Raw genomic sequence first — 25719 nt, forward strand, 5'->3', positions numbered from 1 at the left:
GGGTTTCACAGTGTTAGCCAGGATGCGGTCTCGTGACCTCATGATCTGCCTGCCTCGGCCTCCCAAAATGCTGGGATTACAGGCATGAGCTACCGCACCCGGCCCAGTTGTATAGATTCTGAAGCCACTCACTAAATACGAAGAAATCATTTATGATACTATGCAGACCATGGAGAACACAACAGACTCTAGATTTGAATAATTTATTCTAACAAAAGTATAAAGTATGGAAAATTAGTGTCTATGAATCATTTCAGAGAGTAGAGCAAGTTTCACACTAGCAGATTTCAGATTTTAGCACCTTTGAAAAGAAATATTCAGAGTTAAGACACGTGGCAACGCAGGCTGCAGGTGACCTACAGGGATACTCATCTGACTTCGGTGCCGTTCACATCACAGTGTGGTCATTTGGTTTTTTCCTCTACATTGTGAGAATGCCACAAAACACTTAAAGAGAACAAGGAGAGAGTTCACTGAATTCATGGCTGGTGGTTAGAGGATGAACTAGAGACAAAAGGAGAAAGGCCATAGGCTGAACTGCAAGTCAGATAGACAGTCCGAAGGCGCTGACGATGCAGTACATGGTCTTATTCTCCCATCGCACAGTGCAGCTCCCTGCGGGAGGGAAGAGAGCAGCATTTAAGGCAGGGAATGCTGGGGGACGATGTTTTACTCACAATAAGGCCAACAGTCAAGTACCTATAGGCTACGCAAAGAACCTTGGCAAGTCTATTATAAAATGTTTTAAAAGATTGATAAACATACATTGCATTCAAAGAAAAGAAATGTCCAGTCACATATTTCACACAACAAAACTTCACAAACATGAATGAAAATCATACCGTCAGTAGAGCTGTCCCAGAAGCAGGAACTTGCCGTGTGTAATCCAGCCCCATTCTTCTGCATGATTACACAGGTCACTTAAGTTAAAACAAATTTTTATTAGAGAAGTCTACCGGGTAACACAAATGTCATTCTGTCCACTTTTTTTTTTTTTGAGATGGAGTCTCCCTGTGTCACCCAGGCTGGAGTGCAGTGGTGCAATCTCGGCTCACTGCAACCTCCGCCCCTCCAGGTTTAAGCAATTCTCTGCCTCAGCCTCTGGAGTAGCTGGGATTACAGGCACGTGCCACCACGCCCAGCTAATTTTTTGTATTTTTAGTAAAGATGGGGTTTCACCATCTTGGCCAAGCTGGTCTTGAACTCCTGACCTCGTGATCCACCTGCCTCGGCCTCCCAAAGTGCTGGGATTACAGGCATGAGCCACTGCGCCCGGCCCATTCTGTCCACTTTCAGCAAAAGTACATAGCTGCACATGGTTGATGTTCTCAATAAAAATTATAGGGACAGATTGCCTCGTCTCACTACACTGACAAATTATAGGTGCTTCTTGACTTACAGTGTCCCATAAACCCATCATAAATCGACAATATATAAAAATTAAGTTGCAAATGCACTTAATACCCTGGTAAATCCATCACAAAGTTGAAAAATCCTAAGTTGAACCACTGTTAAGTTGGGGGCTGTCTGTACACGCTTCCTCTCCACTTCACTTGTTCTAAAAGCATCTGATGGGACTTCCTGTAAGATCCCGCTTCACAAACGCCCTGCAACTGTACCAGCAGCCAAATGGTCAAGTGTATGCTAACGTATGCTACACACACGACCGACTCCCACCAGAAGCCTTCCTTGAGGTGGGGCCACGTTAGCTGTTGTTTCTGGTACTGGATGCCCCTCTGATCAGTGTTAAAAAACCATCCCTCAAATATACAAGAAACAAAAACCCATTACCGATGTATTTAAACGGTTTTCCCAGCTTAGTGAGTTGGCTTAAAGTTTGTTCTACTACATTTGTGGTCCACTGGTTCACTTTGCTGTGTTGATAAGCGTTACCACCAATTGCGCTTTCTATAGCCTAGAAAACAAAGCACAAAGTGCGTCCCGGTTAACCAAATGCACTCACACCACCTTTCAATCAGAACTGACAGCACCCCAAGAAGTGATTTATGAAAAGTTTATTTTTAATCATGAGGGTGCCTTTGCAAATATACCTTTTAATAGTATTATATTTCATTTAAATGTTTGAAATTTGCTTTAAAAATTCAGTCTGTCAAATTATTTACACATTTTGACCTAATACTTACACTTAATGTTCACTACTACTATTAATATTTAGAGATAAGCAATACATTTTTTTTCCTGTCGAGGTTAGAAAATATTTTGCCATTCATTTCTTAAAGGTGTATTACTTTTATCTACTACTATCTAACATATACTAATACTATATATTAGAAGAATTATATTATTTGTACAACTGACAATATATAAACCTATCCAAATAATCATATATTAAAAAATACTTTTATCCAGCATTGTTTGGGAACAGGTTATCACGTTAAGTGCATTTTTCAGATAACTAAAAGCCCTTTATATTCCAAAACTTATTTTAGGTTTATGATGACATTTTTTTATTTTGATTTTTCTGAGGCAGGGTCTCCTTCTGTTGCCCAGGCTGGAGAGCAGTGATGCAATCTTGGCTCACTGCAGCCTTGACCTCTGGCGCTCAAGCAGTCCTCCCACCTCAGCTTCCCCAGTAGCTGGGACTGTAGGCAGGTGCCACCATGCCTGGCTACTTTTTTGTAGAGATGGGGTCTTGCTCTGTTGCCCAGGCTGCTGTCAAATGCCTGGGCTCAAGTGATCCTCCTGCCTCAGCCTCCTAAAGTGCTGGGATTGCAGGCATAAGCCACAGCACCCAGCCCAACTTTTCTCCTTTATTATACGCTTACTTCTTTTTCTATGCTATACTCTTTGGGGGTTATCTGACAATGCAAGGCTCACTGTCGCTGTTCTCGCTAAGCTTATCGCTATGATACTGCCATTGTGTGATTTTCTGGGTTTTTCAGCGTCAGCTCCCCTTTCACATGGATGCCAGTGTGCTTGCATCTCAGCAACTTTCTTCTCTACCCCTAACTTGCTGTGCTAGAAACCAGGAACCTGAGTTTCTATGACACTTATGACCTAAAGTGAAAATAACAACATTCAGTGAGGGCCAAGGTCTGTCCTCAGACAGGCAGAGCAAACCAGCAGTCCGGGGATCTGAGCTGTGCACAGTGGGGACAGACTGGTATCTGATGCCTGTGGCTTAGATCCAGTGACCTTGCTTTTGAGGACCTAAAACCTCCCTAGGTCACTCTGATTTCTACCTACAGACCTGCCAATCATCTCCCTGGGACTCTGAGTAGTCATGTTACACACAGGGCTGGCTTACTTCTTGTCCTCTGCCACTGTGCTCCCTCCCAGCTCAGAGGCTGCAAGAGGGCTGGGGGGCCAGAAGTCCCAGTTTAAGAGGACAGCGGTATTACTAGACCTGGGCATTGTCAAAAGGTGGGGGGGCTTTGTTTAAGCTAAACCTCTCCCTCCACCAGCTCTCCCTCCTCACATACTCTGAAACTGTTTTTCAAGGAGGAGGGAACTCTCCACCAATTTTGGACCTGCGCAAATTGACTACTACCCAATATTTAGGGTCACCTGAGTACAGAATTACCTGTAGTCCCTGCAATAGGGGGGAACGGGGAATGTGCACTGCCCCCACTTCCCATGGGGCCTTGTCCCCTCTTTTTACTGCATTACCCCTACTTCTACTCATTCTTCAGATTTCAGCTCGAAATGGTCCCTGAACTCCCTGGGTGGGTCACATTCCCTGTTCAATGCTCTCACAGCACCACCACTAGTGGCACTTACCACACAGCAAATGCAGGCTGACACTTTCCAGGGGGACTGTTTGATGTGTCTGCCCTGCCCACCCCTCAGCTGTAAACTCCAGGAGGGTATATGCCCTGCGTGCTCCCTCAGTATGTACTTTCTGAATGAATAACAAACATCCCTTCTGTCTCTCTTCCTCTTCATGATCAATACCACCATAAAGTGTGAGTTTAGAAATGTAAGAAAAGTAAGCATATAGGCCCCAAACTGGATCACCAGTTAACTGGAAGTTAACTGTTCAATTTTCTTATACTCACTCTTTCTTCATTCAACCCTGGAGACATCTATTTGTATGCCAGGAGTCTTTTATGCTTAAAAGATTATAGAATCAAGTCTTGGTGATATTCAGGAATAATGCTATGTACATAAAATTCCTTGTCTGATTTAAAATATGTAATTTGTATAATATAGAAGCAATTCTTAACTAGCTATTTGCTGAAGTAAAAACTGTTATTTGAAACACCAAAACACACAGACTCGGTCAAAACAATTCCAAGATAGTATTTAAAACACATTATTTTCTCTAATATAAGCCATTAATCAAACCTTTAAGAAGTGAGCATTTATCCTCTTACCTCTTTTACAATGTTGCTCACTTCATCAACAACAAAAGCAGTCTGCAAGGAAGAACATTCAGTTAAGTTTATTTAAAAGATATTTCCACTACATTGATAAATGCAAATTTACGTAATGAACATAATTTAGAAATGAAGACCTTAGAAATAATCTAAGTAGACTGTTCACTTTAGCAAGGAGGGATGGCATTACAGTCTTCAGAAACCAGAAGACTAGAATACATGTACGTAATGTAAAGGTGTTCTGTTTTATTTATTTATTTTTGAGACAGAGTGTTGCTTTGTAGACCAGGCTGGAACACAGTGGCATGATCTCGGCTCACTGCAATCTCCACCTGCCAGGTTCAAGTGATACTCCTGCTTCAGTCTCCCAAGTAGCTAGGATTACAGGTGTCCTCCACCACACCCAGCTAGTTTTCGTATTTTTAGTAGAGATGGGGGTTTCACCATGTTGGCCAGGCTGGTCTCAAACTCCTGACCTCAGGTGATCCTCCCACCTCAGCCTCCCAAAGAGGTGGGATTACAGGCGTTAAGCCGCCACACCCGGCCCTGTTTTATTTTAATCATGCCACAATCTAAGACTTCACTTTAAACTAGAATTCATTCTCTTCTTCCATTTCAACTGACTGCTAGAATCATTAAGCAATAGAGAGGCTTAATGAGTTGGGTGATTTTTGTATAAATTAACTGAAGCTGCTGAAGCCATCCATTTAAGATGTAATTCTCTCTTCCATGATGTTAACTGATTAGGAGGCCTGACCTTGAGGAAATTTTTTTTTTTTTTTTTTTTTTTTGAGACGGAGTCTTGCTCTGTCACCCAGGCTGGAGTGCAGTGGCCGGATCTCAGCTCACTGCAAGCTCCGCCTCCCGGGTTTACGCCATTCTCCTGCCTCAGCCTCCCGAGTAGCTGGGACTACAGGCATCCACCACCTCGCCCGGCTATTTTTTTGTATTTTTTAGTAGAGACGGGGTTTCACCGTGTTAGCCGGGATCGTCTCTCGATCTCCTGACCTCGTGATCCGCCCATCTCGGCCTCCCAAAGTGCTGGGATTACAGGCTTGAGCCACCGCGCCCGGCCGAGGAAATTTTTTTTAAAGCACCATTAGTTGTAAAATGTACAATGATTATATTATTTCCAGGTAATTATTTTTCTTTCCCAGTGATGCCCTCCTACTCCAGGACTAACCACCATCTGCCAGCATGGCCGTTCTCCGTCAGTGTCTGGATGACACGGGAAGTGAGCTGCCTGCAGTAATCTAGTGCCAGGAGTATAGTTTTCTTAGTTTTCCTTTTACACATGGTAGATCTGAATGGGTAAAAGGTCATCCTGAAAATAACATCAGTCAGGCACTTGCCTGCCAATGTGCTCTTCACATGAGCACAAGTGTTTAAAGTTACAGCTGAGTCCCAGGAAAAGTACGCAGCTCTGGACATGCCTTCAAGAGGGCAACCTCCCGGGGCCCTCAGTCAACGTGCATTCTGGGGGAATCAAGGCAGAGAACCCTGACTTGGCAGTGAGTCTTCCTCCCTGCCTGGCTGCTGTCCACTGCAGGCCCTGTCCTTTCTTTTTAGGTGGGTCAGGAGCTGACTGCCTGAAGCCACCTCACTCGCTGTACTCAGAAGTCGGACTTGGAAACAAAACCAACTCACTGAGTGAATGACAGTTTGCAATATCTTAGAGATTAAGTCATTTCTGGAAGCTTAAAGGATCCTTTGTGACTACAGTGACCTTAATCACAAAGGAAAGGCACTGTATCACCTCCCATATGGTTACAGTACGAAAAAGGTTGAGGGACATTTGAAAGAATTTTTAGTGGAAAGCAGAGAGTTGTATTGAATCCAGTGGACAGTTTTAACTTCTCCAAGAAAGATGAATGGTGAGTTGAGAGAATACTTACAAAGGCCCAGGCATCTACATGAAATTAGAATAGATGGAGAAAAGGCTGCTAAGAGGCTGCTGGGAGGACCAGAACGGGCCATTCAGTAAACACCTAAGACATGCCTACTACAAGGCAGCCATGGTCTCCACCTCCCAGGGCTTCCATCCCAGGTGGAACACTCATCACTCTGTCCAGCCCCTTCATTTTACACATACTCAATTAAGATCTCGAATAACGAAGCCACTTAGCCACCTCATTTGTGGGAGTCAGAATCGGACTGCAGTACTAAGCGCTTTCCTTTACAAAGCGATTTCTTTTTTAGAACAGTTTTACTCGATATTGCTATAATACATTTTCCAATATTATATTAGCAACAGTTTAAGGGGAAAGGCTTTTTCTTTGCCAACTGCTCCTGCACCAGGTCTTCTGGTCACTATTCACTTGGTTGCCATGAGCATTCAAACACCGATTATGTCATTGTCACAGGAAGTGTGTGCTAGTTAGGAAATCAGATCAAAACTGAAACTTAATCAGTCCTTAAGTTTTAGTTTTATTTTCCCTGAAAACATTCCTCGTTAAACTAAATTTCTTTTCTTTTTTTTTGTTTTTTTGAGACGGAGTTTCGCTCTTGTTGCCCAGGCTAGAGTGCAATGGCGCGCTCGGCTCACGGCAACCTCTGCCTCCCAGGTTCAAGCGATTCTCCTGCCTCGGCCTCCCGAATAGCTGGGATTACAGGCATGCGCCACCATGCCCGGCTCATTTTGTATCTTTAGTAGGGACGGGGTTTCTCCACATTGGTCAGGCTGGTCTGGAACTCCTGACCTAAGGTGATCCGCCCGCCTTGGTCTCCTAAAGTGCTGGGATTATAGACGTGAGCCACCGCACCCGGCCACTAAATTTCATAAATGGTAAAATATCCAACCTTACCAAATGTATCTATAGTTTATATTTTTGACAGGCTGCATAATAAATCCATAGGGCTCTATCTGAATTTCAACGAGGATTATTCAGTAAGAAGAAAATGAGGGTTGTATCTCAGCTGCGCTCATCAGCTCTATTCCCCGAATGACCGTGAGCTTGAAGGAAAGCCATTTAACGCACACGGTGCCGATGGGTGTCTTCTGCTTGACAAGATCGTGGGCTTTATGCTACTTCCTCAAGGAGGCACTAAGACGATTTTTTCCCCCACAACAGTGAGCTTTCTTACAGACCTCTTAAACGGAAATGAAATGTGCTACTCATTCCCAGCGCTGCAGACCCAGGTGAGGCCCGAGACAAAGGCGCGGGGCTGCCGGGACGCCAGCCCGGGGCGGAGGGGTTGGGGGCAGGAGGGTCACCCGCACCTCCGCGGGGAGACATCCAAGCCTCGGCGCTCCCAGACCGGCCGCCGCGCCCCGCTCCAGGCTGGGGCTGGGGTCAGCTCCGCAGAGCAAGGGGCGGTGATGTCATCCTCCCGGCGAGCCTGGCTGCGGGCGGGAGGCGAGGCCCTGCGTGAAGGTTTCTCTGCACCGCTCACCCGGGCGCTCTCTCCGAGTCACGCCCGACGCCTCCCCGCGCGGGAAGCTCAATCCCCTTCCCGCCCCATGCGCCAGGGAAACGGCGGCAGTGTCCGGGCAGAATGGGGCCGGGCGGAGCGTCGGCTATCGTGAACCTCAGGCCGTGGGCTGCCGAGACCGGCCTAGCTGAAGGAGGTGGGCACCCAGGTCTTCCCGGGCAGCACCGCGTGTCCTTCCGCGGCCAGGGCTTTAGGCCTCCACCCTTCCGTCGCCGACCCAGCGGTTACCTCCTCCGCAGCCTGGTAGTCTTCCATCTTTCCTCCCGCGCGTCGCCTCCGCCTCCCTCAGTGGCGCAGACTACGCAGGCGCACTCAGGCCCCGCCCCTGACCTGCCACGCCCCTCTCCGTTCGCGCCAGCCCCGCCCATGCCCAACTCCCGGGCCCCCACGGCCCCGCCTACGACGAGCTCCCGGGTCCCTCCCTTCCCTGCCCGGACCCTCACTGACCCCATCCCTGGGCGGGGCCTGCGGGTGGACCCTGAATTGGCCTCTCCTGCTGTCCTCTGGAGGTGGTGGTTTCCATGGGAACCCGTGAGGGTAGCCGGGCAGCTCCCTAAACCTCAGCAACGGAAACAAAACACACTTACAAAAGGCAGTCCTGGAGGGGAAGCGTGATCCCGGCCCCTCCCCCGGTTTGTGTCGTGTGGATTGACGCGGACTTTCAAACCGGCTCGGACACCTGGCAACTGCCAAGGCAGTGCGCCCGGTGAGACGTTGTTGCAGTTCCCTTGGGGGCTGGGATTGGCAAACTTTAGCTATCTGAATGAAACTTCCCTTTAGGGAGTTAAGTTTTCCAGGTAAATGAGAATTTTTCCTTTAAGCACCATTTAAAAAAAACATTTTGGGTGGAAAATTTTGTAAAATGTGGCACACTTCCTGACTACCTTAACCACAATGAACTAGACAGACTTGATTTGAATGTGGGTTCTTTATGGAAATTAGGAATTGCACTGGACTCTGGTAAACTGCCTTCCACGGAAAGCTGGGGCATATGCACCTGTTGGCAGGTATTCTCAGGCTCAGAGTTTTGATTTTGGCGTTTGCTTTTTCTGGTTTCATCATGCACTTGAATTCAGGCTGCTGGAACCCACTTCCCATTCTCCAGTCAGGAAGGAGCTGACTGCAAGAGTCCCAGGGACTTGGTAGAACTAAACTTCAAATCCCACATCTAATCCATCAGCAACCTTTGTTATTTCTACCCTATATGCTCAGGACCCCAGTAAAAGATTGAAATCTCTCATCTGGATTATGACCATCGGACTGTAACCTGGTCGGTCTATCAGGGTCTTATTAGAGCTCTTCAAGAGGAACCTAATCCGTGACGCTTCCCTCCCCTCACCCGTTCTGCCTTGCCTTGACAATAGTTCCTATGTTGTCAGACTATAGACTAATCTTAGTGATCTTTGGGGTGACTTAACTTTTAACATATCTTAGCTCAAAATCTCCTACACGGAGCCATCCTGTGACCACTGTATCTAAGGTAGCCGACCTCCTCATTCTCCATCCCTGCATCCTGTACATTTTCCTCATAGCACTTCTTTCAGTTTGCAAGAATGTATTTATGGTTGCTGGTTTATGGTGTGTCTCCATTTAGAAACTAAGTACCATGCAGGAAGGATCTGTTTTATTCACTAATGTATCCCCTTCCTTCCACATTGTGCCTGGCACATAATAGCTGCACAATTAAAATTTATTTATTTATTTATTTAGAGACAGGGTGTCATTCTGTTGCCTGGGCTGAAATGCAGTGGTGTGAATGCTCAAGAGATTTTGAGCTAGACGTGTTAAAGTTTAGTCATCCAAAGATCACTAAGAGTTTGAACTCCTGGGCTCAAGGTATTCTCCTGCCTTAGCCTCCTGAGCAGCTGGGATTCCAGGCACTAGCAATCACACCCTGCTATTTTTTTATATGTCTTTTGTAGAGATAGGGTCTCACCGTGTTGCCCAGGCTGATCTCAAACTCCTGGGCTTAACGGATCCTCCAGCCTCAGCCTCCCAAAGTGCTGGGATTATAGCTGTGAGCCACCATGCCCGGCCTAACATTTATTAAATGAATCATTTCCCCCATGGGTGTTAGCTTTGCCTCAGACCCAAATGGAGAGAACTGGGGAGTGGAGGAAGATGCAACGACCTGCCTCCTTGAGGGAAACAGGGCTGGCGAGGGGAGGACAGAGCCCTGACTGACCCAAGGCTGCTGGCCCTGGGTCCTTGGCCTGAGCAGGGAGACTTGCTGAGTGGGCTGGTTGCTCTCCCACACCTGGTCTTCCTCTCCTTGGATTCTGAACTTTATCTGCCTTTTGAGTTCCTTTCTTATTACCTGGCTTCAACTCCCCTGTCCTGGTGTTTCAGTCTTGCGCCTCAGTCCACATGTGATTCTGATGCTGACATTGCTTTACCTTCCTGCCGTTCTCAGGGTCACCTGAGATCTCATTTTGGATGTTCTCTGCCTACCTGATTCCGAGCTCTGCCCCACCATGATCCTGAGCCAATCAGGAGCCTCTTAATTCTTTTTTCTTCTGCTACTTTGTTGTGGACCTGGAGTTCAGCAGCTAAGTGTCACAGAATTATGTGTAAACCGGTTCTGAGCGAACACTGGCAATGGAAGAGCCTTTTCATTTTTCAACCTTTTCAGTTTTCCCCACACCCTTTTAGGAACTTCCTAATTTAAATGAATTTCCTGAATGGCTGCTAGGACGGTGCATAATTAATGCATGGATCTTGTTACATTATAACTGCGGATCACAAGCATACACATAAATCAACAGAAAACATGCAAATGTTTACATGATTTTAGCTTTTATACATTGGGTACCACTCTCCAATTTTAACTATCAAATAATGTTTGTTAAATGATCATGAGATATGGCATTTTGAGGCTGCCAATAAACAGTTGAACTGGTCTGTTTATCTTCATAACTATTTGTTCACTTGTTCAAGACACATATATGGAGCACTCCCTTTGTGTCAGGCTCTGAGCTGGGGTTGAGGCTACAAAGTTGACTAAAACATGGCCTTTATGGAATATATTTTTTAAAATGGATGTATCTGTAAATAGGAGGGTTTGAATTCTCTAGGCTTATGTGATGTTGTACTGCTTGGAAAAATGCAGTGATGTGGTATTATATTCTGCCCAACTGATGTAGAGTCTGTAGGGCTAAGGCATTTAAAATCGTTAAGACATTTGGCAGTTCACCAGATGCCATTGCCAGCACCTTCCATCTGCCACAAATGGATGTCCCTCAGAAGCATTGGAGCTCAGACACCTTGACTCATAACTGCTCATGAATCTTTAGCATTCCGCCATATTTTACAATAATGTTTAGTTTCTATGCAGTAAGTCAGTGGAGTGAATCTTGGGTTTGTTTTTCAATTTGGAGGTTAGTGATAGGTTGGCAGGTTTGCGTGCAATCACCTTTCTTTCCTGGAGTCAAATTTCTTAAATACAGACTGTGGGACTGGAGCTGCCAATACCTTTATTTAGCAACTGTGGGCCTGATAATCATAGCAATCAACGAACTGTCACATCAATAAATAACATCAAGAATATCCAGCAGTATCCAGCAGTGGCTGGGCGCCGTGGCTCACACCTGTAATCCCAGTACTTTGGGAGGCTGATGTGGGCAGATCACAGAGGTCGGGAGTTCAAGAACAGCCTGACCAACATGGAGAAACCCCATCTCTACTAAAAATACAAAATTAGCCGGGCATGGTGGCACATACCTGTAGTCCCAACTACTCGGGAGGCTGAGGCAGGAGAATCGCTTGAACCTGGGAGGTGGAGGTTGTGGTGAGCCGAGATCGCGCCACTGCACTCCAGCCTGGGCAACAAGAGTGAAACTCCCGAGTAGCTAGGATTACAGGTGCCTGCCACCACGCCCAGCTAATTTTGTATTTTTATTCTCAAATAATAATAATAATAATAATATCCAGCAGTGTTGTTCTGCTGTCTATCATCTGCAGCCCTTCATAGTCCAAATCCCATCCTGTGGATATTCCATTTTTTCCTTTCTTCCCCTGTGCCAAGAAGCGTGTTACTGAGATGTACTATGAGATCATGCTGAGTCAAAATGATAATAAAAGAAGACGACGATGAGGATGAGGGTGATGTTGAAACACTCATGGCTGAGGAATTTAATGTTGTAAAGGAAAAGAAACTCTAGCTGACACATATCTAAAGTGAGAGTCCTGTGCTGAGAAATGCTGAAGAGATATGGCATTCTGAGGCTGCCAATAAACAGATGAACTGGTCTGTTTATCTTCATAACTATTTGTTCACTTATTCAAGACACATATATGGAGCACTCCCTTTGTGTCAGGCTCTGAGCTGGGGTTGAGGCTACAAAGTTTTAATATATATATAAAATATCTTTTATATATATTAAATAAATATATAATTAAATAAATATTAAATTAAATATATATTAATATAATAATATATAATATATTTAATATAGGCATTTCTTAGCTAATCTCTGTTGAGCTGGGAAGCGGAGGCACAGTTGTGCTGGAATACCTCTGTACCCCATGAAAGAGTGGTTGCTCTGAGCTTCTTGGGCCTCTCTTCCTTTCAATCCTGGTGACTGCAGCCCCTTCCCTGGGACCTCATCCTCAAGATCCAGTAACTAAAGGATAGCTCATGGTATAGCAGGGCCTCCGCTGGCATTTGTTCCAATGGGTAACTATTCATGCTACCGTAGTTATTAAATAGTTTGATGCTCAGTTCTGTGTTTATGCAAACACTACACACTACATCAGCAGCATAGGCTAGGTTAGCTGCAGAGACAAATGGCCCTACACTCTCAGTGGTTGATAACAGCAAACATTTATTTGCCACTCACACTCCATGACCATCAAGGATCTTCCATGGCTCTGCTTCACGTCTCCTCCATGCTGAGACCAGGATGATAGAGCAGCCTGTGTCTGGAGTCATCAAGGGAAAGAGAAGGGAAAGAGAATGGTGGCCCCAGTACTACTTGGAAGGTGGCACGCCTACGTGGCACGTGGCACCTTTGTACACACTTCATTGTCTTATTGCTCTCCAGAGCACATCTTTGGCCATGCCCGAGTTAGCAGGGCAGGGACACTTCACGGTGCTGGGTAATACTACCTAGTACATGCACAGCATTTTGAAGATTCCCCTTGGTGATTTCATTACAATCTTCATCGCTCTTGGCCTGGCTGTCCCCCTTTCTTGTAAATTATTCTTGAGTTAATAGCCGTTCTTTGAGATGTTCTTAGTCATTTACACTGAAGTCAATGTGAAACCCTTCACAAATGTGGGAACATTTGAATAGTTGAAGCCTGTAGTCTCTGTGGGGAGTTTCCTTAGGAAGGGTGAAACATTTCACCAGCATCCGCTTGGTCTTTCCTCCAGCTAAAAATGTAAAATGTTGGCATAGAAGAGCTCCTCAGTGTGGTTTTGGGGTGACTTTGCTCCCCGGGTCCCTAGTGATGTGGGAGTAGCCACCAAGGCACGTAAGGCTGGCCACACAGGGTGCAGTGCGTCAGCCTGTGACTGACAGGAAGGGAAGAGAAATACGTCAGTTACTCTAACAAGAAGAATTGACTTCCTTATCTGCAGAGCCGGCTCTGGTCTCTTCTCTTGAAGCAGATGCAAAGGTAGGATGAGAATGCATGACTGGCCGTTGTAGCAGGTCGTTTTAGGAGTGGGGTGCGTAGAGATTATAGTTATTGTAACTTTTCTTAAATTTATGACATTGAAAAGGTAGGAGACAAAACATAATAAATTAGATAAAAGATATCTTGTAATTTTATTGAATAACATAATTTAATATTTGAGATAATAATGATTTAAGTGATATGGTGGAAGTAACTTCAGAGTTAATTAAAAACCGAAACAAAACAGTAAAACACTATCCAAAAGCTATATGGTGTGATTTTTTTTTAAAGGGTAGAGTGTCATTTGCTTTCTTCTTTGGTTTGTAAATTCTTATACTTACAGTTTGTTACTGTTTTGCTGTCTCTGAATCGACTTTATTGCTTTGATCACCTGTAATTTCTAGTTTGGAGGTGGAATATCAATATCATTTTGGAATTATAAAAAAGTTAGCTAGGGTCTAATTTAAATTTCTTTTAATTAAACTTCCTTAATCCCTAAATTGCTTGGTAAGAAAGAGACTATGAGAGGAAAATGCACATTAGATATTAAATTAGAATTGGGCTGAGTGTGGTGGCTCACACCTGTAATCCCAGCATTTTGGGAGGCCAAGGTGGGTGGATCCCTTGAGGTCAGGAATTTGAAACCAGCCTGGCCAACAGGGCAAAACCCCATCTCTTAAAAAAAAAAATAGACAAAAATTAGCTGAGCGTGGTGGTGGGCACCTGTAATCCCAGCTACTCAGGAGGCTGAGGCACGAGAATCACTTGAACCCAGGAGGCAGAGGTTGCAGTAAGCCAACGTCCCACCACTGCAATCCAGCCCGGGCAACAGAGCAAGACTCCATCTCAAAAGAAAGAAATTAGAATTGGTGTAGAAAAGATTATTCTGCCAAGATAGTCGGAGATTCTAATTTCTTAGCTGCTTTGCCTAAATGAAGCATAAGGTTTTGGAGTTAAACAGACCCAGTTTAGAGTGTGAGTTTAGTTAAGTTACTTAATCACTCCAAGACTCACTCTCCTTATCTGTAGAATGGGTACATTTATTTACTTCATAATGTGGTAATAAGGATTAGTAGAGACAATGTATGCAAAGTACCTAAACTATCTGTTTCAGAGTAAGAGCTAAATAAATAGTAGCTGTTGGCACAACAGAAAGCATAACAACAATTGCGAGTAGTACCTAGAAGGATATAATAATATTAATTCTCGGCCAGGCGCAGTGGCTCATGCCTGTAATCCCAGCACTTTGGGAGGCTGAGGCAGGTGGATCACAAGGTCAAGAGATCGAGGTCATCCTGGCCAACATGGTGAAACCCCGTCTCTACTAAAAAATACAAAAAAATTAGCCGGGTGTGGTGGCACGTGCCTGTAGTCCCAGCTACTAGGGAGGCTGTGGCAGGGGAATCGCTTGAACTCAAGAGGCAGAGGTTGCAGTGGGCTGAGATCGTGCCACTGCACTCCAGCCTGGCGACAGAGTGAAACTCCGTCTCAAATAAATAAATAAATAAATAAATAAATAAATAAATAATATTGGCCAGGCGCGGTGGCTCAAGCCTGTAATCCCAGCACTCTGGGAAGCTGAGGCAGGTGGATCACGAGGTCAAGAGATCGAGGTCATCCTGGCCAACATGGTGAAACCCCGTCTCTACTAAAAAATACAAAAAAATTAGCCAGGTGTGGTGGCACGCGCCTGTAGTCCCAGCTACTAGGGAGGCTGTGGCAGGGGAATCGCTTGAACTCAAGAGGCAGAGGTTGCAGTGGGCTGAGATCGTGCCACTGCACTCCAGCCTGGCGACAGAGCAAAACTCCGTCTTAAATAAATAAATAAATAAATAAATAAATAATATTGGCCAGGCACGGTGGCTCAAGCCTGTAATCCCAGCACTTTGGGAGGCCGAGACGGGTGGATCACGAGGTCAGGAGATCGAGACCATCCTGGCTAACCCAGTGAAACCCCGTCTCTACTAAAAAAATACAAAAAAACAAGCCGGGCGAGGTGGCGGGCACCTGTAGTCCCAGTTATTCGGGAGGCTGAGGCAGGAGAATGGCGTAAACCCGGGAGGCGGAGCTTGCAGTGAGCTGAGATCCGGCCACTGCACTCCAGCCTGGGTGACAGAGCGAGACTCGGTCTCAAAAAATAATAATAAATAATAATAATAATAATATTAATTCTAATGTATTTGCTCTTCCACATGAAGAGGTCAAGTTTAAAGTATGAACGCCATGGCTTCCTATTTCAGTCATGAAGTCCTATTTCTCACTTTAAAGTAACATTTTTTGTTGTTTTTGGGTGGTAAACGTCTCCCCAAATGAGAAAGAATACACGTAATCAGCAGTGAATTGCAGTGACCTTTCAGATAAAGCACCTGTTCGACTTTGTCCTCTCTCAGGTAGGTTTCAAGTTGTATAGATTCAAGCCCACGTAGGAGTCTTCTAATGTTTTTTATATGTTTATTTATTTGTATGTATTTGTTTTTATTTTTATTTATTTATTTGAGACGGAGTCTCACTCTGTTGCCCAGGCTGGAGTGCAATGGCATGATCTTGGTTCACTGCAACCTTCGCCTCCCAGGTTCAAGTGATTCTCCTGCCTCAGCCTCCCGAGTAACTGGGATTACAGGTGCCCGCCACCACGCCCAGCTAATTTTTGTATTTTTAGTAGAGATGGAGTTTCACCAGGTTGGCCAGGCTGGTCTCAAACTCCTGACCTCAGGTGATCCACCCACCTTGGCCTCCCGAAGTGTTGGGATTACAGGCGTGAGCCACTGACCCCAGCCTTTTTATTTATTTATTTATTTATTTACTTTTTGAGATAGAGTCTCACTCTGTCGCCCAGGCTGGAATGCAGTGGCCACAATTTCAGCTCACTGCAAGCTCTGCCTCCTGGGTTCACGCCATTCTCCTGCCTCAGCCTTCTCAGTAGCTGGGACTATAGGTGCCCGCCACCACGCCCAGCTAATTTTTTGTATTTTTACTAGAGATGGGGTTTCACCATGTTAGCCAGGATAGTCTCCATCTCCTGACCTCATGATCCGCCTGTCCGATCCTCCCAAACTGCTGGGATTACAAGCGTGAGCCACCACACCCAGTCTTATTTATTTTTTTGAGATAGAGTCTCCCTATATCACCCAGGCTGGAGTGCAATGGCATCATCTCAGCTCACTGCAACCTCTGCCTCCTGGGTTCAAGCAATTCTCCTGTCTCAGCCTCCTGAGTAGCTGGGATTACAGGCACCCACCACCACACCCAGCTAACTTTTGTATTTTTAGTAGAGACAAGGTTAGTAGAGACAGGGTTTCACCATGTTGGCCAGGCTGGTCTCAAAACTCCTGACCTCGTGATCCACCCACCTCGGCTTCCCAAAGTGCTGGTATTACAGGCGTGAGCCACCGCACCCAGCTGAGTCTTCTAATGTTAAGTACAGATTTCTGAGGAACCTGAAGCTTATACAACTTGTGGAGACTTTAGGAAAATAAAGAGGGAACCAGGTATAGGGCATCTTGGACCTTGGACAGGGCTGTGCAAATAAGGGATTCTGAAGTTGAGGTGTCATTAGCTTCCCAGAAAACTCGCCTCTGAATAAGTAACAAGATAGACACGAAATTTATAAACACACATCTTCATTTCTGTGTCAGACTTTCTGATGGATATGCATATGTGCTGTCTCATTGTTGCAAAAATGAGTCTTTTAAAAGCCTATGAATAGGGAACTGAGCTGAGAGCTGTTCTTTATTCATCACCTTCCTTTGTGGCTGCCATCAGCTTCCGTGAAGAATCTATGCAAGCGGGCCGGGTGCGGTGGCTCACGCCTGTAGTCCCAGCACTTTAGGAGGCCAAGGCGGGCAGATCACCTGAGGTCAGGAGTTCAAGACCAGCCTGACCACTGTGAAGAAACCCTGTCTGTACTAAAAATACAAAATTAGCTGCGCATGGTGGCACATGCCTGTAATGTCAGCTACTCAGGAGGTTGAGGCAGGAGAATCGCTTGAACCCGGGAGGCGGAGGTTTTGGTGAGCCAAGATCGCGCCACCGCACTCCAGCCTGGGTGACAATAGCAAAACTCCGTCTCAGAGAAGAAAAACAAAAATCTACGCAAGCAAAAACGTCATGAGGTTTTCGGGTAAAATTTCAAGGACAATGCAGTCACTCAACTTTTCCCCTGCATACGAGGCAGAAAGCGTGGTGGCTGCAAGCTGAAGCTGTGAAACTTCTCAAGGAAATAGCTGTGGTAAACAACACAGGAGTGAGCTGCTTTGAAATGACCTACAGGGCCGTGGCTTGTGGGCTTTGAGAACGTTCTGTAGTTTTCCCTTGAAAGCGTGTGTGGTGAGGACAGTCACGTTCACACGCACTCATGCTGCAGCAGATCTCTGCATTTCCACTCTGGTGACGTTTCCCTCGTACCAGGGAAGGCTGAACATTTATTTCCTTTGATCCGATGACTGGCTGCCCAGAGACAATAGATGATTGGATGAAAGAAATAGGGACCCCTGTCTACGAATAAACAATGTGTCTCTTTCCCATCCTCCTCGTCTCTTTTCTTCATCGGCTTTACTTTTCTCGTACTTTTCCCCTTTTACCAGATTTAAAAGCCAAAGTCAAGATTTGCTGTTAGGCTAAGGAAAGCAAGCAGGCATTGTTTCAAACTCCTAGTGCATGGATGACTATTTCAATCCCCTGGAGGAGTTGTCCTACACGTCTCTCCCTGGGAAGCCCTCCCTGGCCCCACCAACCCTCTCTGCTCCTGCGTGGAGTGACTCGTGCCTTCTGATCCTTGGGTTTTTGTACTCATCTCACCATGTTATGAGTTATTTGTCTATATGTCCATGTTCTGGCTGGGATGGGCCCTTCTTAAATGCAGAGATTGGGTGTCAGTTGTTTTTAGATCCTTAATATCTGGCACGTGCTTGATACACAGAGGCCAATAAAAATCAGTGTTGAACTGACACACTCAATGCCATAACCAAACTGTTTGTCTGGATGCCAAAGTTCCACTGGGATACAGCATGACCGGATAAAGACCAATGGAAACACCTGAACTGAAGTTTTCCCCACGGCTGCCTGCGTCCCTCCCAATCCCAGAACAGTGGCTTAGCTTCCTACTCTTGGGCCTTCCTGAAGGGGAGATGGAACGGTAGAAGGAACCCTTTGAGCCGGGCTTGCTTTGTTCTGGCTGTTGCTCGAGGGCTGTGCCTGGATGACTCAGTGAGTTCCCCAAACAGCCCTATGAAGCAGGGATGGCTCCATGTCATGGAGGAGGAAGGCCAGCCTCCCAGAGATGAAGCAGCTGGCCCGAGAGCACGTGGCTGAGTGCTGGCTGGGTATGAGCCCAGACTGGCTGGCTCCAAAAGTGACCCAGAGACAGGATGACTGAGTGTCAGGGGGGGGACTTTTCCACGTGACTGTAGGAGAATGTTTCCCTCAGGTGGTGCTGTGGTGTGGGATGTATTCATTTTTAATTGCCAGACAAAATCAGGCGGATCAATGGAGTGCTGTAAAACAAAGACAGGTATCATTATAAAAATGTAGCAAGGGAGTTAGGAGACTGCATCTAGGTTCCGAGCAGGTGAGGACGGCGCCTGACTCAGTGCTTGGGACATCATAAAGAGCATTTAAGATCTTGTTGCACAAATGAGAGAGTGACCGAATAAATATCACCCTGGGAAAATGGACCTGAGAGATTTCATTATTCGAGCTGTGAGATTGTGAATTCCTGCACGAGATGATTAAAATACAATTTCAAAGATTCCTGTTAAATTCTAAAATGACTCAGATTTTTCTATGCTTTTTGGATTTCTGAAGACTGAGGCTTTCTGCAATGAGGACTCACTTGCCCCCTGCCCGTCCTTACTTCCTGCTGTACTTGAATGTAGGCTTCCTGCCCTAGAAAGGAAGTTTGACATTGCAGTAAATCTCCATGTCACAATATTCATCAGGTTTCTCAATTCAAGCAAACATCAAGTGCCTCCTTGCTGGGTGATGGGGGAATCACTGAAATCTGATGTTGTCCCTGGAAGGGAAACACTCAAGACAGAATGAAATCAGGGTCACCATCGAGATATACAAAGTAGAAAGCAGTTAAATTTGAAAGGATTTTGATTGTAAATAAGGAGAAAGTTTCTGAACTAGGTAGCCTGGATCTGGCCCTTGAAGGGCTGAAAGTAAGAGTGAGGCTGCTCTTACTGTTAGTAGCACGACTGTCAGCGGGCATTTGCTGAGTGTACTTATGAGCTCGGCAGTGTGCTCCAGAGGTCTCCACGTGCATCAGCACGTTCCATCGTCACAGCACCTCCATGAAGTGGGTGCTGCACCTCTCCACTTCGTAGATGAGGACATGAAGCCCCAGACGGCTTAAGTAACTTGCCCATCATCAGCTCAACAGCAAATAGGTGGCAGAGGTAGCTACGCACCCTCACAGCTGGCCCCAAGCCCTGGTCTCCTGACTGACCCCATCTCTTGCCTCGTTGGGCAGAAGCAAGAGTGGGGCCAACGTGTGGAAATGCAGAGTGCGTGTGGTCAGGGAATGGTCTTGAATGAGTTCAGTATAGGAGTGGCGAGCGTTCTGTGGGAACTGAGGATGGAGGGGGCAAGAGAGCTGGATCGGGAGGTCAGGACTGGGATGCCTGTGCTTTAGAATGTGTCTACGGGAAGGGAGAGCCAGCGTGACTTCACTGGAGAGTGGAAGAGTGACACATTCCCACCTCAGTATCATCACATCTGCCATCTCTCGCCCTAGAGATGCCTTCTCCTCCTTTCCATTCCTCACGCGACTCTGCTCTTCTCCCACGCCCGGCGGTGGCGTCTCAGCTGGGCAGGTGTCCTGTCCTTTCTTGTCACCTGTCAGTCTTCCTCTTCCTCGTGGTCCATTCAGCAACATCACTGCTGCTCTGGGTGGTTGCATGTGGTGGTTTGCCTGCAAGCAGGTGGGTGCAGCCAGTTCAGGACCCCTGTGGCAACTGTTCCCGTTACCCACTTTGTGAGTGTTAAAAATGTCATCCTTGGCCGGGTGTGATGGCTCACGCCTGTAATCCCAACACTTTAGGAGGCCGAGACGGGCAGATTACGAGGTCAGGAGATCGAGACCATCCTGGCTAACACAGTGAAAACCCGTCTCTACTCAAAGTACAAAAAATTAGCCGGTCATGGTGGCACACACCTGTAGTCCCAGCTACTCAGGCGGCTGAGGCAGGAGAATCACTTGAACCCGGGAGGTGGAGGTCGCAGTGAGTGGAGATCGTGCCACTGCACTCCAGCCTGGGTTATAGAGCGAGACTCCCTCTCAAAAAAAAAAAAAAAAAAAAAATTCATCTACCTTACTCTGTAAAAGGGCCTGAAGCACAAACCTGGTGTTGTGTGGTGATGGCGGGACAGTGTGGAGAAATGTGCAAACGAATTTTAATAGATTTCACAGAATTCCGTGACTACCTCATGTTCTACTTCAAAATGGCATGAAATCAAAAGCATTCAAGAGAGAATTATATTTGTTTCATCCATTTTTAAAGACTATGTAAAGTAACTCCATGTGGTTTTTCATTTCTTGCTCGTGTAAGTGACCAGAATTTAAATCTGTAAAGGTGCACTTTTTATTGCTAATGCTGCAAAGTGTTTGGAAGTTATCTCTGACCTTCCTGGTACTTACTATAGGCTCATTTAGCTCACTAATTAACTCCATCTGCCACCCTGAAAACCCTTAGTGGTTGCCGGGTACGGTGGCTCACGCCTGTAATCCTAACACTTTGGGAGACTGAAGCGGGCAGATCAGCTGAGGTCAGGAGTTCAAGACCAGCCTGGCCAACATGGTGAAACCCCATCTCTACTAAAAATACAAAAATTAGCCGGGCGTGGTGGCAGGCGCCTGTAATCCCAGCTACTCGGGAGACTGAGGGAGGAGAATCGCTGGAACCCAGGAGAGAGAGGTTGTAGTGAGCCGAGATTGCACCACTGCACTCTAGCCAGGGTGGCAGAGCGAGACTCTGGCTAAAAAAAAAAAAAAGAAAGAAAAACAAAAAAACCCCAAAACAAACAAACAACCAACCAACCCCACTAATGGCTAGGAAAAACTTTATGAAAAAAACAAAACAAAAAACTTGAAAGACAATTTTAAAATGAGTAAATTGTCACCTACACATACTTTGTCTTGGAAAAATAGACTATGACTCTGTCTCAAAAAAAAAGAAGTAAAGGGATAGTGAATGATAATATGTACTTGTGTATGTAAACTACATGAGAAGACAAGGTGAAATAGTCAGATGTTTGCATACATCAAATCATATTGAGGACCCTGTCTGCAAATGTGGGCCATCAGTACATGGCATAGTGATTCCAGTACTGTAAGCAATGTTGCCCTCCATGATGTCTTTCTGAAACAATAAAAAATTCTTGTTAAAGTTTGAAATGAAACAAAGTACAGTCTTCCTTCCATTTACCTACTAGTTGCCTGCCTTCCTCCTTTCCTTTCTTCCTCCCTCCCTCCTTCCTTCCTTTGACGGAGTCTTGCTCTGTCGCCCCAGCTGGAGTGCAGTGGCGCTATCTTGGTTCACTGCAAGCTCTGCCTCCTGGGTTCACACCATTCTCCTGCCTCAGCCTCCCAAGTAGCTGGGAATACAGGCGCCCGCCTCCATGCCTGGCTAATTTTTTGTATTTTTAGTGGAGACAGGGTTTCACCGTGTTACCCAGGATGGTCTCGATTTCCTGACCTCGTGATCCACCCAGCTCGGCCTCCCAAAGTGCTGGGATTACAGGTGTGAGCCACCACGCCCAGCCCACTAGTTGCATTTCTAGAACATTTAGAGTATATCAAAACCCTGCAAAATATACTTTTAAATATGAGTTAAATTCTGTTGTTAGATAATTAAATTTTTTTTTTTTTTGCCTAAATGACTTGTCAACATTTACATGAAAATACAAGACAGTTATTTGTCACTGTGACAATCAAATAGACTCCACACATTCCTAAAGACGGGCGTATGGTACTACCCTTGTTGAAAATCTGTAGTGAGTCCCGGTGAAATGAAGCAACTGTGGTTCAAACATGTTCAATCAAATGTCCAACGCCATCAAGCCGGGGGGACACTAGAGGAACACTGGAAACCAAAGAGAAATGACCTTCCTAGGTTTCTGGTCAATCTTGATGCTACCATAGGATGATGCTCTATGCTATACCTCTTGCATCATTGCAAAAAGTCACCCATTTTTTGGAGTGGACCTTCCAAAGTTAAACAAAAGAGTACATCGGCCGGGTGTGGTAGCTCATGCCTGTAATCCCAGCATTTTGGGAGGTTGAGGTGGGTGGATCACCTGGAGTCAGGAGTTTGAGACCAGCCTGGCCAACATGGTGAAACCCCATCTGTACTAAAAATACAAAAAAAAAAAAAAATTAGCCAGGCTTGGAGGCACACCCCTGCATTCGCAGCTACTCAGGAGGCTGAGGCAGGAGAATCGCTTGAACCTGGGAAGCGGAGGTTGCAGTGAGCAGAGATTGCGCCATTACACTCCAGCTTGGGTGACAAGAGCGAAAGTCCATCTTAAAAAAAAAAAAAAAAAAAGAATATGTGTCATTCTTGTCAATAGAAGGCTTTACTCACAGTAGATGCTAAACCATAGGGTTGGTTGGTTGGTGTTCTAAGTGCTAACCAAGTGCTTGAGTGACATGGTTTATAGAAGCTAGAATCAAAGTCTAGAGAAACTAGGATCAAAGTCTCTAAAAGTGAAGAGTAACAATGATGGGATGGATGCAGCATACACTTACCTTGAGTTCTCTAAGCTCTGTCCCAGGCAACTGTGAACACCAGAAAGTATCCTGCTTTGGTCTGTATTTGAAAGACTTTTCAATGAATTACAATGAAGTGTTATATCCTTGCCTTTGAGAGGATCATTATATTGATCTATATATATTGATACAGAAAGTGCAGTTTTGCATCTTCTGCCAAGCCACTGTCCAGGGAGTTGATTATCTTAGTCTTTTTTTTTTTTTTTTTGTCTTGAGATGGAGTTTCACTCTTGTTGCCCAGGCTGGAGTGCAATGACGCGATCTCAGCTCACTGCAACCTCCACCTCCCGGGTTCAAGTGATTCCTCTCCCTCAGCCTCCCGCGTAGCTGGGATTACAGGTATGCCCCCGCCAAGCCTGGCTAATTTTGTATTTTTAGTAGAGACGGTTTCACCATGTTGGTCAGGCTGGTCTCCAACTCCTGACCTCAGTTGATCTGCCCACCGCGGCCTCCCAAAGCGCTGGGATTACAGGTGTGAGCCACTGTGCCTGGGATATTGTCTTAGTCATTTGCATCTTGAGGATGTTTTTCTGTATTTCTTTCAGTGTATTAAAGCTATAGACAGCATCTTGACTTTTCATTCTTTTCATTTCATTTTGCTTTGCCTTGGCTACCAGGAAGGTCAGAAATACATTTAAGGCTCAAGTGATCACTGTTTTACTTCCTGTTCTTAGTAGAATTATCAGTCCTTTTTCATTTGCTGCTACTGTCTCTCTTACTTTAGCTGTCTTCTATATGCTTTTATTGTAAGCTGCATCATATTTTTGTTAGAAGTAGAATAGGGTATAAATGACCAGTCAGTCAAGTCAAGAACCTTGAACAGGCTGGGCATGGTGGCTCGTGCTTATAATCCCAACACTTTGGGAGATCGAGGGCCTGAGGTCAGGAGTTCGAGACCAGCCTGACCAACATGGTGAAACCTCGTCTCTACTAAAAATACAAAAATTAGCCGGGCGTGGTGGCGGGCACCTGTAATCCCAGCTACTCGGAAGCCTGAGGCAGGAGAATTGCTTGAACCCACGAGGCAGAGGTTGCAGTGAGTCAAGATCGCACCACTGCACTCCAGCCTGGGCGACAGAGCAAGACTCCGTCTCAAAAAATAATAATAAAAATGGAAAGAAAAAAGAAAACCTGGAACAGCGCCTGGGGTGTTCAATAAATATTTACTGAATGACTGGATGAATGGATCCAGGAAATGAACTGAATTTCATTTTTCTGTAATGCAGAGTGAATGGCCACTAGGGGGAGCGTGAGCTTCCTCTTAGCGGTGGTGGAAAGGGCGCTTCCCACACTTGCACCTGGGACCCACAGGCATGGGTTTGGGAAAGTAAGGGTAGTGCTTTGTAATGATCATTGAACCCTGTATTTCTGAAATGCGTTAAGACCTAGCCACCTGAATGAGCGAGCAGTTGAGTATTTCAGATTCCCCCACCAGATTCACTGAGTGGTGTCATTACCAGCCAGTACTGCAGCTATGTGGTCCTGCTTACCTGGAGTGCTGGAGACCACAGCCAGAGAGCGGAGCACAAACAGCCATATGAAAAGAAAGCACAGTGCACAGAGCACATGTTTGCAGCCAGGTGCAAAAACTCTTCACTAAAAACACTCGAACGCCAGGTGCAGTGGCTTAGGCCTGTAAACCTAGCACTTTGGGAGGCTGAGGCAGGAGGACTGCTTGAGTCCAGACCAGCCTGCACAACATGGTGAAACCCATCTCTACAAAATGAAAAAATTAGCTGGGCATGGTAGCCTGCACCTGTAGTCCCAGCTACTCAGGAGGCTGAGGCTAGAGGATCGCTTGAGCCTGGGAGGCCAAAGCTGCAGTGAGCCATGATCACACCACTGCACTCCAGCCTGGGTGACAGAATGAGGTCCTGTTTCAAAATAAATAAATGAAAACTCAAGAATTAGACAAACCAGATAGCTCTGGACCCAGTAGTACGATTAGTGGAGTGGAAACAAGAAGACAGCATGAAGAACTGAGGGGCAAGTTGAGAAGAATGGGCTCATGCAGTTGGTGACTTGATGGCTAATTTGCTACTTGATGGCTACCTTGCCACTTGGCACTTGGTCACACACTGTTTTCTATTACTTTCCTCTTTCCCAGAGACTCAGAGCCTTGGGGCACTGAGGTCTGCTAGTTCCACCTGTTCATCTGGAACCTGGATCTAAGGAGGGAAGAGGCCTTATCCCTGCTGGCATAGTCAGGTCCCAGCCCAGCCAGGTAACAGCCTGAAGTCCTTGTTGCTTTCTGATTTTCCCTTCATCTAGAGAGGAGGCGTTTGGAGAGCAGGTCTTGTGTGTGCTTTATCACAGACTAGAAGCCAAGAACATCCCTTTTCAGAGCCCTGGGTTTTCTGTTCCTCATGCAACCTCTGCAGTTGGGATGAACAATATATTTTAATTTTATTTTACAATAGGGAAACTGACAAATACTGAATTTCTTAACTGCGCAATCCTTGGCCTATAGGCCCATGAACTTGAATGGAGAAAAAATTAAATATTTATGTTTATGAATCTTTAACTCAAATTTAGCATTTCCTTAAAGTATGGATATAG

General features: G+C 45.7%; 2 protein-coding genes across 16 annotated transcripts in view; one reads left to right on the plus strand and one right to left on the minus strand.

The window, feature by feature from the left end:
• Positions 1–189: 189 nt before the first annotated feature.
• DYNLT1 (dynein light chain Tctex-type 1) lies at positions 190–8059 on the minus strand. 2 transcript variants are annotated; one of them, XM_005552217.3, is made up of 5 exons: positions 8001–8059; positions 4338–4379; positions 1792–1915; positions 843–920; positions 190–615 (listed from the first exon to the last, which is right to left on the minus strand). In XM_005552217.3, the coding sequence occupies exons 1-5, from the start codon at positions 8025–8027 to the stop codon at positions 545–547; spliced, it is 342 nt and encodes a 113-aa protein (XP_005552274.1). In that variant the 5' UTR covers positions 8028–8059; the 3' UTR covers positions 190–544. The 2 variants fall into 2 exon arrangements, with proteins under 2 accessions (XP_005552274.1, XP_045247256.1); XM_045391321.1 differs by lacking the exon at positions 190–615 and having other exon boundaries at positions 845–900.
• A 5277-nt stretch (positions 8060–13336) lies between these two features.
• The window catches only part of SYTL3 (synaptotagmin like 3), a 123098-nt gene continuing 110715 nt past the window's right edge, over positions 13337–25719 (plus strand). For 9 of the 14 annotated variants that reach the window (XR_012433583.1, XM_045391310.3, XM_005552212.4 and 6 more), the window contains exons 1-2: positions 13337–13391; positions 25268–25384. The gene's annotated coding sequence lies outside the window, so the exon portion shown is untranslated. The remainder of the gene's footprint in view (positions 13392–25267; positions 25385–25719) is intronic. The other 5 variants (XM_005552211.4, XM_074037361.1, XM_074037352.1 and 2 more) reach the window with 1 other exon arrangement.

This window comes from Macaca fascicularis, chromosome 4 (genome assembly GCF_037993035.2).
Source record: "Macaca fascicularis isolate 582-1 chromosome 4, T2T-MFA8v1.1".
Classification (NCBI taxonomy): Eukaryota; Metazoa; Chordata; class Mammalia; order Primates; family Cercopithecidae; genus Macaca; species Macaca fascicularis.

Coding starts and splice junctions, on each gene's coding strand:
- DYNLT1 (XM_005552217.3), bottom strand. CDS start 8,027: ATGGAAGACTACCAGGCTGCGGAGGAG. Junction 4,380..8,000: donor ACTACCAGGCTGCGGAGGAG/GTAACCGCTGGG, acceptor TCTTCCTTGCAG/ACTGCTTTTGTTGTTGATGA. Junction 616..842: donor CTGGGACAGCTCTACTGACG/GTATGATTTTCA, acceptor TCCCTCCCGCAG/GGAGCTGCACTGTGCGATGG.